The 12,996-nt window shown below is 37.6% G+C and overlaps 1 protein-coding gene across 4 annotated transcripts in view; it reads left to right on the top strand.

Annotated features, from left to right (window-relative positions):
• Nucleotides 1-12,996, top strand: part of MIOS (meiosis regulator for oocyte development) — a 47,537-nt gene that overhangs the window by 3,908 nt on the left and 30,633 nt on the right. For all 4 annotated transcript variants that reach the window (XM_019443410.2, XM_019443412.2, XM_019443415.2 and 1 more), the window contains 2 exons: nucleotides 2,435-3,776; nucleotides 4,099-4,197. In XM_019443410.2, the coding sequence (XP_019298955.1) occupies nucleotides 2,483-3,776; nucleotides 4,099-4,197 (1,393 nt within the window). In that variant the 5' untranslated portion in view covers nucleotides 2,435-2,482. The remainder of the gene's footprint in view (nucleotides 1-2,434; nucleotides 3,777-4,098; nucleotides 4,198-12,996) is intronic.

Raw genomic sequence — 12,996 nt, forward strand, 5'->3', positions numbered from 1 at the left:
CCATAGGCCAGACATGTTGTATACCTTAATTTCTGTGGAAACTGTCCTTAAGCTGTGAAACTTGGCAGCCTGAGTGGAGGAGAGAAGAATAAGGGTTGATCAAGGTTAGGGGAAGGCAAGCCTAAAGTGGCAAGGAAATGAAGAAAATGAGGGTCTGTCTAGTAAGAATATAATTGAAATGATTGATATTGAGCTTCAGAACCCGAAGAAAGGAAATAAGCCAGTATAAGTATTCTTAGTGGATTTTCCATTTAAATTGTATGAGTCTGTTGAATTCTGGACTAATAGTTCCTGACTAAAAGTTTTACAAGATCAAAAAGTAAAGCAAGTATGTTTGAGCTGAATTTCTTTAGTTTATCTATATTAGGAGTCTGTGCCAGGTTCTCTATCTGGAAGGGGATGAATGAACGAACCATAGCTTTACCTTTTAAAAACTGACACTATAGGGGCACCTGGGTGGCTCAGTTGGTTAAGCATTGGACTCTTGGTTTCAGCTCAGGTCATGATCTCATGGTTTGTGAGTTGGAACTCTAGAGCTCTGCGCTAAAAGCACGAAGCTTGCTTAGGATTCTCTGTCTCCCTCTCTCTGCTCCTCCCCCTCCAAGAATAAGTAAAAGTTAAAAACAAAATGAAACAAAACAAAACCTATTAAAAAAAAAAAAAAAACTGAGAACATGGTTGTGCAGATACCATTTGCCATAAAGGTACTAAATGTCTTTGTTCCTTTTTTTTTTTTTTTTTTATGTTTATTCATTTTTGAAAGACAGAGCACAGGCAGGGGTGGGGTGGACCCAGAATCTGAAGGGGGACACAGAATCTGAGGCAGGCTCCAGGCTCTGAGCTGTCAGCACAGAGCCCGATGCGGGGCTCGAACTCACGAACCGTGAGATCATGACCTGAGCCGAAGTAGGATGCTCATCCGACTGAGCCACCCAGGCGCCCCATGTTCCTTTTTAATCCAGACTATAACCTCTAGCCAGAATTGGTTAAAAACAGACATTTACATTTTTGTTAAGTAGCTTTTGTTTTTAAAATAACATTTTAACATAGTTATTTTTAGTTTGTGCTTAAATGACTGTCATATTTATCTTTCCAAAATCCCATGTCAATATTAATCAAAATGTATAGAATTGAAATCTGAAAGAGCCTTTAATGATCACTTAATTCAGTTTTTCTCAAATGCAGTGTGTACTGCTGGTTGTAAACAGGATGATTTTAGGTAAAACATAAGCATTTTTTAAAAATTCCAGTATAGTTAACATATTAAGCATTTTAATAGTTATACATTTCAATGTATATTAGAAAAATACATTTAGCATACCATGCCCATGATTCATGGATTTTATGATAGGTTAAAATAGATTTTGTGATTTTAAAAATAGTCAATGTAAATAAAAATATTAAATAAAAATAGATGGTATGTGAATGAAATTTGGCAAACACCAAACCAACTCTTTGGTTGTATAGACGAAAAAACAAAAGGACGCCCAGTCACAAAGGCCTTTCCCAGGCGTATAGCTAATATACGTCAGGGGTGGGAATAAAAGTCAGCTCTGCTCAATACATGCTGCTATTTATTCTGCCATATAGAGCTGCTTGTTATTGTTGAACCTTGAGAAAGAGACCTCTGTCTTTGTAGTGGCATTGTATTTTAAATCTTCATTGTCTATTATGCTGGCAACCTGTGGCTATTTATTAAAAATTAGTTAAAGGTAAATAAGATTTAAAAATTGTACTAGTCACATTTTTAGTGCTTGGTAGCCACATGTTGCTAATAGCTACCGTATTGGACAGCAGTATAGCTAGAGAACATTTCTGTCACTGTGGAAAGTTCTGTTGGATAGTGCTGCTCTAAACTGTTGCTTAAGAACATGATTCATAATTCTTTAAAGTTTTATCCCCTTCAAAGGGATGATGCTTATTAATTTGCTCACCATGCTGAAGTTATATTAATTCTGAGGTTAATGAAGTTAGTAGTCACAGTGCAATTAAAATACTTGATCATGGGGAAAAAGGCCAAAATGTAGTTCTCAGAATCTTACCACCTCATTTTATTGGGAGAAGTTCTTTTTCCTTATTTCTTCCTTCCTTCTTTCCTCCCCTTCCCTTCAAGCAGGGGAGAAGGGCAGGGGGACAGAGAGAATCCCAAGCAGGCTCCACACCCAGCACGGAGCCCAACATGGGGCTCAAGCCCACGATCCTGGGATCATGACCTGAGCCTAGATTAAGAGTCAGACACTCAACTGACTGAGTCACCCAGGCACCCTTCTTTTTCCCTCTTTAATTAATAAATATGATCATGAATTCCTAGCAGTTGGAAGAAATATATTGAGAAACAGAGTACCTATATAGAGAATTTCCTGACTTCCCAAATAGTTTATTCATCTTAGATTTGTATTTTGTTAACATTTTAAAACTTTTTATTTTTAAACAGATTTTCAGTGAATGGACCTGACTGGACTACTTGAGCACATCACTAAACATGAGCGGTACCAAACCTGATATATTGTGGGCACCACACCAAGTTGATAGATTTGTTGTGTGTGACTCAGAACTGAGCCTATATCATGTGGAATCTACTGTGAATTCAGAACTCAAAGCTGGATCTTTACGTTTATCTGAAGACTCTGCAGCTACATTACTATCAATAAATTCAGATACACCATATATGAAATGTGTTGCCTGGTATCTCAATTATGATCCTGAATGCCTCCTAGCAGTTGGACAAGCAAATGGTCGAGTTGTACTTACAAGTCTTGGTCAGGATCATAACTCAAAATTCAAAGATTTGATAGGAAAAGAATTTGTCCCAAAACATGCCCGACAATGCAATACCCTTGCATGGAATCCATTGGATAGTAACTGGCTTGCTGCTGGGCTAGATAAACATAGAGCTGATTTTTCGGTGCTGATTTGGGATATTTGCAGCAAATATACACCTGACATAGTTCCCATGGAGAAAGTGAGACTTTCAGCAGGTGAAACTGAAACAACATTATTGGTAACAAAACCTCTTTATGAATTGGGACAGAATGATGCTTGTCTGTCTCTTTGTTGGCTTCCACGAGACCAGAAACTTCTCCTTGCTGGTATGCATCGTAACCTAGCCATATTTGATCTTCGGAATACGAGCCAAAAGATGTTTGTAAATACAAAAGCTGTTCAGGGGGTGACGGTAGACCCATACTTCCACGATCGTGTTGCTTCCTTCTATGAAGGTCAGGTTGCAATATGGGATCTAAGGAAATTTGAGAAGCCAGTTTTGACTTTGACTGAGCAGCCAAAGCCCTTAACAAAAGTAGCATGGTGTCCAACTAGGACTGGTCTGCTTGCCACTTTGACAAGGGATAGTAATATTATTAGATTATATGATATGCAGCACACACCCACTCCCATTGGAGATGAAACTGAGCCCACAATAATTGAAAGAAGTGTGCAACCTTGTGACAATTACATTGCTTCCTTTGCTTGGCATCCAACAAGTCAAAATCGAATGATAGTTGTAACTCCCAACCGAACAATGTCAGATTTCACTGTTTTTGAAAGGATATCTCTTGCCTGGAGCCCAATAACATCTTTAATGTGGGCTTGTGGTCGTCATTTGTATGAATGTGCAGAAGAAGAAAATGATAATTCTTTAGAAAAAGATATAGCAACGAAGATGCGCCTTCGGGCTTTATCCAGGTATGGACTTGATACAGAACAGGTGTGGAGAAACCATATTTTAGCTGGAAATGAAGATCCACAGCTCAAGTCACTCTGGTATACTCTGCACTATATCCTTTTCATTGTGAATTTCATGAGCTGAATCAGGTAGAAATGTTCTGAAAGTTTACTGAAAAGTCAGTCTTTAAATTTTATTCCGAATGTTTTATGTGCAAATACGAGTTACATAATGCTAAAATTACAGAGTAAAATTATTTAAAACTTGAGCTTGAAATACTGCTTTATAGATTGTAGAGAAAGAAGAAAAGTATATCTACGATAAAGTAGAACTATCACTGATGCCTATTATGAATTGGCTCCATATCAAAATAAATTCAGCTCTGACGTATTTTATTATACATCATCATTAGTATTTCCTATGCGTTTAAATACTTATGAAGCAGTATACAGAAGATATGGATCAGAAATCTCCAGGAAACAAAGGATCATTGGTTTATGCAGGAATTAAATCAATTGTAAAATCCTCTTTGGGTAAGAAAATTCAATTTTATTTTTTAAAGTTTTATAATTTTTGTACTCTATTTTCTACTTTTTCCTCGTTACTTCAGAATAGTGTGCATACGTACTTTGTTTTTTATTTTTTGTTGGGGGGGGTTCTGATTAGATATTTTAGTTGAGTTAAATGCATAATTGTTTTTATATCCAGAATTCTTTTTGGAGGGAGTCTTATTTCTTTCAAGTGATACTGTCTTTCTAAATCTGTTCATTTATCCCATGTTACTTTTTTGAAGACCCTGAGAGGTATTACATCCGATGACTTACAGGGTCATGGTGGTTGGTTTGGATTTTATCACAGTATTTTGCTTTTATAAAAACTAAATAAAAAGATGTATAATTGAAGGAGTTCCCTTTTAATTCTGCTGTCCAAACATTTTGTCTTAGCTATCTATGGCAAGATCTAAGTAACTATGTCAGGAAGTGTGGCCTTGCCTGAAGGAGCCTTACCTGAAAGAATCCTTGATAATTAAATTAATGTATGAATTAACACAGGGTTGAAATTGATCAACTATTTAAGAATAAGATAAAGATGACAAAAGAGCCAAACTTATCTTTTCGTTGAACCGTTGTTCTTACTGTTTTTATTGGAATTGAATTGTGCATTATACTATGATACTTCCCCCAACCTAGTATTCAGTATCTAGCTTTTGATGGCAGTCAAATTTGGGCCACAAAGTCAGGCTGCTCGAAAAGTAGTTTGTATTATTAGTCAAAGAGTGGCAATTCAAATAATAAGTTCAACTTGGTCTTTAATAGGGTTTTCATAAATACTGTACAAATAATACCAAATAAAATATTATTTTTTAATAAGAATAGGTTAAGCATTTAAACTGTTATATTATTAAAAAGAAGCTTAAAGGACTTTCATGTTACTTTGTTCCACATTGCTGAACATGCAATAGACTATTATCTGATCAGTTCCATTTTGGTATTTTCTCACTAGCTTTCCACCAAAAAAGTAACTTTTTAAATTTCTTTTTTTATTTAAAAAAAATTTTTTTTTAAATGTTTATTTTTTGAGAGGGAGATTGACAGAGTGTAAGCAGGGGAGGGGCAAAGAGAGAAGGAGACACAGAATCAGAAGGAGGCTCCAGGCTCTGAGCTGTCAGCACAGAGCCTGACATGGGGCTTGAACCCACGAAATGTGAGATCATGACCTGAGCCCAAGTTGGACGTTCAACTGACTGAGCCACCCATGCACCACAAAAGTAACTTTTATTATAAATAAATTTATTATTGGGGTGCTGGGGTGGCTCAGTCAGTTAAGCATCTGACTTCGGCTCAGGTCATGATCTCACAGTTGGTGGGTTCGAGCCCTGCGTCAGGCTCTGTGCTGACAGCTCAGATTCTGTGTCTCCTTCTCTCTCTGCCCCTCCCCACTTGTGCTCTGTCTCTCAAAAATAAATGTAAAAAAATAAGTAAATTTATTATAAATAAAATGAGTCTACTTAGAAACTTCCATTTTTATTAATATAAATAAAAGGGCAGATAATACTATCATATCCCTGTAGATGCACCTGCGTACCACGGTTCATGACTTTAGAACTGCTGCTGCAAAGACTTAAACACTGAGTTTATAGAATTTTTAGTATTTTTGCTATATGGTAGGTGAGGGCACATTGCATTCTTAGTTATTCTGAGGTTTATTATTGTTGTTGTTGTTGTATTTTGACATATTTTAGGGAAAAAACTTACAAACTACCTCTGAGGAAAAGCAAGGGGAAAAATAGACCATCATTATATATTTCTGGTGAAGTAGAAACCGAATGTCTTGAATCAAAAATAGTCTTTACCCACATTAAAAAACTATATTGGAAAGAGTTCCTCATTGTTAGACTTTTAGCTTTTTCTTTGTTTTGGTTTTGATATTTTTATTTTTACAGCCCCAAAGTAAAAAGTAGAGAAACAACTGTCAAAGATGGCACTTGTGGACTTCGGTTTTTTATCTGGCCGCACTTCTTTCTCTAATTGTATCCCTAATGATTCAACACATAGTCAGTCAACATACTGAAACTTCTTGCTCACAGTAATCTCATATACAAGTTTATTAGACCACACAGTGAAATTTTAACTTTGGTCACAAATAATAGATACTGAGTGCTCTATGAATTCGGCATCATGCTAACTGCTTTCCCCATGTTACTTTATGTAATTCTTACAATTACAGTATGAGGTAAACTTGTTTATTCAGCAAATGCTTATTATTTGCTTGTTATATGCCAAGAATTGTCCTTGGAATAATAAAGGCATAACTGTCAACAAGATAAGTCTCTTCCTTTGTAGAGACTGAACAAAGTAGATATTACCCCTATTCCTGGGAAGTTTACATTCTAATTCAGAATATGGACAAGTACATAGGCAATTTAACATAAGGAAGAACAAACAGTTAAGTATAGAAGAATGCTAGCCTGGCTGTAAGGATTGGAGAGGGTTCCCTGGAGGAGGTAACAGCGAAGACAAGGTCTAGACATGGAGCAGCATATGCAATTAACTCAGAGGAGAGGGACTGTAGCACATTTTAGTATTGCTGGAACAGAGTGTGAGAGGAAAAAAAATGAGGAAAGAGTGCTGACTAGAAAGGTAAGCAGTGGGGCAGCTCAGGACTTAGAAATCATGGTAAGAATTTAGGGAGACTTACCCTGTAACAAGGGGAAGCAAGGAAAGATTTCAGAGTATTGACAAAATTAGATTTGTGTTTTAGAGCTGTCGCTATGTGTGGAATGAATTGGAAAGGATCAAACAGGAACCTCAGATAAAAGCTACAGTTATTAGGCAAGATATGAGGGTGTTCCTACCAAAGTTAGTGGCAGAGGAGTGAGAAATGTGGGTAAATTAGAGAGCATGACAAAATTTAATGATTGAGTAAAGGAGACGGAGGGGAAAGAAAAGTGAAAGCACACATATTTACCTTAGGAAACTAAGATAATGCTGGTACTAGTTGATTAGATAGGAATAACCTAAGAGTGCATTTGAGAAGAAAAAGTTCATTTTGGAGAAAGTTGAATTTGAGATAGCTAGGTGGAGCTGTGCAGTGGGCAAGAAATTTAGGGTAGGTTGAAGAAGTAAAGTCATCCATTTTAAATAATTCTTGACCACATGAAGGAGGATAAAAAGGGATACAATAAAAGCACAGCAGGTGAATCCAGAGTCATAGGAAGGTTTTTGTGTTGCTTTGTTTTTAATGTGGGATTGATTTAAGCAAGTTTAAATGCTAATGTGAGGAAACCCATGCAAAGAAGTGATGATGCAGAGAGAAGGGAGTGAAGAACAAAATTCCTAGGAATATGAAGGAATAGGATCCAGAGCACAGGTGAAAGATTAGCTTTAGACAGGATGTACACTTTCTCCATACTGCCAGAGGGAAAGGGGAAAGGTATGTAGGTTGTATAAGGTTGAATGACTGGAGGCTGATGAGTTTACCACACAATGGCTCTCTTTTCTCAGTGTGGTAGGTTTGCTTGTTGAAAAGGAGCAGGAAGGTGGTAGAAGACATGGAGAAAAGGAGCCAGAGTTGTTTTGAGAAACACGAGAGGATTGTGGGGCAATTGTTTTAACCAGAAGATAAAATAAAGGACAGTATGGTGAGAGAATTAAGGGTACTGGCAAGAGAATGATTCATTTGTTGGTTTTGGGGAGGGAAATGACAGGAGACTGGTAAGTAAAAATAAGAGGGGCCAAGAGATTGTAAGGTTGAAAAATTTAGAAGAGAGATTTCTGAAAGGCGATGAGGTTGTGGTAGGAAAGTGGCTCTTTTCTTTCTTTCTTTTTTTTTTTTTTGTAACTTTCCTTTTAATGTTTATGAGAGAGAGAGAGAGAGAGAGAGAGAGAAAACGTGAGTAGGGGGTGGGGCAGAGAGAGAGGGAGACACAGAATCTGAAGCAAGTTCCGGGCTCTGAGCTGTCAGCATAGAGCCTGATGTGGAGCTCGAACTCACAAACTATGAGATCATGACCTGAGCTGAAGTCAGACACTTAACTGACTGAGCCACCCAGGCGCCCAAGAAAGTGGCTCTTTTGAAGGAGGATCAGTTTGGATGTGTTCACTAAAGGAGTGGGTAAAATCTTGGAGGCGTGAACCACTGGATATAAGGAAGCAAAGAGACAGACTGATTTATTGGACAGACTGAGTGTTGAAGTCAACCAGGATGAGAAGGCATGCTCTAAGGGAATGTCTTGTACAGTCTTGTGGAGCAGTGTTCATAATGTTAATTATAATTTCTTCCTTTTAAGATGGCAGAAAATTGTGTAATAAATACTGGTCAGCCTTCTATCCAATATGATGAAAATATTTTTCATACTTAAAGGGTAAATTCTGATCTATAGAACTTGTCTATTCAGAATTATTTTAACAGACAGAATAGCTAGGACTTAGTGTTTTTAACAAAATGTTCTTATAAACACTTGATACTTTTACTGCTTTGTTATACAGATGTATAAATGCAACAAATTACTATCTGCAAATAGCATGGTGTCTGATTGCTTGGTGTAGTGTTTGAAACCAATTTTTTAAAAGTGTTTTTTTTTCTTCCAAGATTTTATTTAAATTCAAGTTAGTTAACATATAGTGTAATAATATTGGTTTCAGGAGTACAGTTTAGTGATTCATCACTTACATACAGCACCAAGTGACCTCCTTAATGCCTATCACCCATTTAGCCCATCCCCTCCCACTCATCTCCCCTCTAGCAACCCCTAATTGTTTTCTATAGTTAAGAGTCTCTTACGGTTTGCTTCCCTCTTGTTTTTTTGTTTGCATTTTTTTGAGAGCAAGAGAGAGCACACGTGTGAGCAGTGTAAGGGCAAAAGGAGAGAGAGAGAGAGAGAGAGAGAGAAAGAATATCTCAAGCAGGCTCCACAGCCAGCATGGATCTCAATGCAAGGTTGGATCTCATGACCCTGAGACCATGACCTGAGCCAAAATTAACAGTCAGATGCTCAACTGACTGAGCTGTCCAGGTGCCCTCTCCCTCTCTATGTTTATCTTATTTTATTCTCCCTTCTCTTCCCCATGTTGATCTGTTTTGTTTCTTAAATTCCATATATGAGTGGAATCATACAGTATGTGTGTGTGTGTGTGTGTGTGTGTGTGTGTGTGTGTGTGTGCGCGTGTGTGCATGTGTGTGTGTGTGTGTGTGTGTTTTCCACGTCTTCTTTACCCATTCATCAGTCGAAGGACTTTGGGCTCTTTCTATAATTTGGCTTGCTGTTGATGGTACTGCTGTAAACATTGGGGTGCTTGTGCCTCTTCAGATCAGTATTTTTGTATCCTTTGGATAAATACCTACTAGTGCAATTGCTGAGTTGTAGGGTAGCTCTATCTTTAACTTTCTGAGGAACCTTCACACTTTTTTAGAGTGGCCGCACCAGTTTGCATTCCCACCAACAGTGTAAGGTGAATCCTTGCCAACATCTCTTGTTTCCTGGGTTTTTATTTTAGCCATTCTGACAGGTGTGAGGTGGTATCTCATTGTGGTTTTGATTTGTATTTCTCTGATGGTGAGTGATGGTGAGCATCTTTTCATGTGTCTGTTAGCCATTTGTATGTCATCTTTAGAGAAACATCTCTTCGTGTCTTCTGCCCATTTCTGGTTTTTTTCTTAAATTTTTTTTTAATGTTTATTTTTGAGAGAGAGAGAGACAGAGCATGAGTGGGAGAAAGGCAGAGAGAGACGGAGACATAGAATCTGAACCAGGTTCCAGGCTCTGAGCTATTAGCACGGAGCCTGATGCGGGGCTTGAACCCATGAACTGTGAGATCATGACCTGAGCCGAAGTCAGATGCTTACCCAACTGAGCCACCCTGGTGCCCCGTCTTCTGCCTGTTTCTTAACTGTATTATTTATTTTTTAGATGTTGAGTTTGATAAGTTCTTTATAGATTTTGGATACTAACCCTTAATCAGATATGTTAGTTCCATATATCTTCTCCCATTCCATAGGCTGCCTTTCAGTTTTGTTGAATGTTTCCTTCACTGTGCAGGTTTTTTTCTTGATGAAATTCACATAAGTCATGTTTGCTTTTGTTAACCTTGCCTCCAGAGATGTGTCTAGTCAGAAGTGCTACGGCTGAGGTCAAAGAGGTTGCTGCCTGTGTTCTTCTCTAGGATTTTTTTTTATGGTTTCCTGTCTCACATTTAGGTCTTTCATACATTTTGAGTTTATTTTTGTATATGGTGTAAGAAAGTGGTCCAGGTTCATTCTTCTGCATGTTGCTGTCTAGTTTTCCCAACACCATTTGTTGAAGAGACTGTCTTTTCTCGATTGGGTATTCTTTCTACTTTGTTGAAGATGAATTGACTATATAGTTGTGGGTCCATTTCTGGGTGCTCTATTTTCTCCCATTGATCTTTGTGTCTGTTTTTGTGCCAGTACCATACTGTCTTAATGATTACAGCTTTGTAATATAGCTTGAAGTCTGGAATTGTGAGGCGTCTCACTTTGCTTTTCTTTTTCTACATTACTTTGGCTATTTGGGGTCTTTTCTGGTTCCATACAAATTTTAGAATTGTTTGTTCTAGCTCTGTGAAGAATGCTGGCATTGTTTTGATAGGGATTGTATTGAATGTATAGATTGCTTTGGGTAGTATAAACATATTAACAATATGTATGTATTGTATGTTTAATTTATTGTCAAATTGGCTAATATACAGTGTGTAAAGTGTGCTCTTGGTTTTTGGGGTAGATTCCCATGGTTCATACAACACCCAGTGCTCATCCCAACAAGTGTCCTCCTCAATGCCCATCACCTATTTTCCCCTCTCCCCCACTCCCCCACTCCCCTACTCCCCTACTCCCCCACTCCCCTACTCCCTCATCAACTCTCAGATTGTTCTCTGTGTTTAAGAGTCTCTTATGGTTTGCCTCCCTTCCTATCTGTTTGTGACTATTTTTTTCCCCTTCCCTTCCCCCATGGTCTTCTGTTAAGTTTCTCAAGATCCACATATGAGTGAAAACATATGGTAACTGTCTTTCTCTGACTTATTTCACTCAACATAGCACCTTCCAGCTCTATCCCCATTGCTGAAAGTGGCATGATTTCATTCTTTCTCATTGCCAAGTAATATTCCACTGTATATATAAACCACATCTTCTTTATCCATTCATCAGTTGATGGACATTTAGGCCCTTTCTGTAATTTGACTGTTGTTGAAAGCACTGCTATAAACATTGGGGTACTTGTGCCCCTATCAGTGTGCACTCCTGTATCCTTTGGATAAATTCCTAGTATTGCTATTGCTGAGTTGTAGGGTAGTTCTGTTTTTAATTTTTGAGGAACCTCCACACTGTTTTCCAGAGCGACTGCACTAGTTCTCATTCCCACCACCAGTGCAAGAGGGTTCCCGTTTCTCCACATCCTCACCAACATCTGTTGTTTCCTGAGTTGTTAATTTTAGCCACTCTGACAGGTATGAGGTGGTTGTCAGTGTGGTTTTGATTTGTATTTCCCTGATGATGAGTGATATTGAGCATCTTTTCATGTGTCTGTTGGCCATCTGGATGTCTTTGGAAAAATGTCTGTTCATGTCTTCTGCCTATTTCTTCACTGGATTATTTGTTTTTTGGGTGTTAAGTTCTTTATGGATTTTGGATACTAACCATTTATCCGATATGTCATTTGCAAATATCTGTTCTTCTAACCCATGAGCATGTTTTTCTATTTCTTTGTATCATCTTCAATTTTTAAAAATATTGTTCTATAGTTTTTGGAGTACACATTTTTTACCTCTTTGATTAGGTTTGTTCCCAGGTATCTTGTGGGTTTTAGTGCAATTATAAATGGGATTGATTCCTTGATTTCTCTTTCTGCTGCTTTATTATTGGTGTATAGAAAGGCAACTGATTTCTGTATGTTGATTTTATATCCTGCGACTTTGCTGAATTCATGGATCAGTTCTAGGAATTTTTTGGTGAAGTCTTTTGAGTTTTCCACATAGAGTATCAGGTTGTCTGTGAAGAGTGGAAGTTTGACTTCTTCCTTGCCAATTTGGATGCCTTTTATTTCTTGTTGCCTGATTGCTGAAGCTAGGACTTTCAGTACCAGTGGTGAGAGCAGACATCCCTGTTGTGTTCCTGACCTGAGGGGAAAAGCTCTCAGTTTTCCTCCATTGAGGATGATGTTAGTTATGGGTCTTTCGTTTATGTCCTTTATGATGTTGAGGTATGTTCCTTCTATCCTTACTTTCTTGAGGGTTTTTAACAAAAAAGGATGTGCTTTTTCTGCATCTATTGAGGGAATCATATAGTTCTTATCCTTTTTTTTATTAATGTGGTATATCATGTTGATTGGTTTGTGGTTATTGAACCAGCCCTGCAGCACAGGAATAAATCCCACTTGATCATAGAAAATAATTCTTTTAATGTACTATTGGCTTTTATTTGCTAGTATCTTGTTGGAAATTTTTGCATCCATGTTCATCATGGGTATTGGTCTGTAATTCTCGTTTTTAGTGGGGTCTTTGTCTGGTTTTTGAATCGAGGTAATGTTGGCTTCATAGAATCAGTTTGGAAGTTTTCCTTCCTTTTTGTTTTTTTTGAATAGGTTCAAAAGAATAGGTATTAACTCTTCTTTAAATGTTTGGTAGAATTCCCCTGGAAAGCCATCTAGCCCTGGACCCTGGATTCAGTTTCTTTACTGGTTATGGGTTTGTTCAAATTTTCTATTTCTTTCTGTTTCAATTTTGGTAGTTTATATGTTTCTAGGAATTTATCCATTTCTTCCATATTGCCCACTTTGTTGGCATATAATTTTTCATAATATTCTCTTATAATTGTTT

The sequence above is a fragment of the Panthera pardus genome, unplaced genomic scaffold (assembly GCF_024362965.1).
Source record: "Panthera pardus isolate Hobbes unplaced genomic scaffold, ASM2436296v1 HiC_scaffold_8, whole genome shotgun sequence".
In the NCBI taxonomy this organism is placed as follows: domain Eukaryota; kingdom Metazoa; phylum Chordata; class Mammalia; order Carnivora; family Felidae; genus Panthera; species Panthera pardus.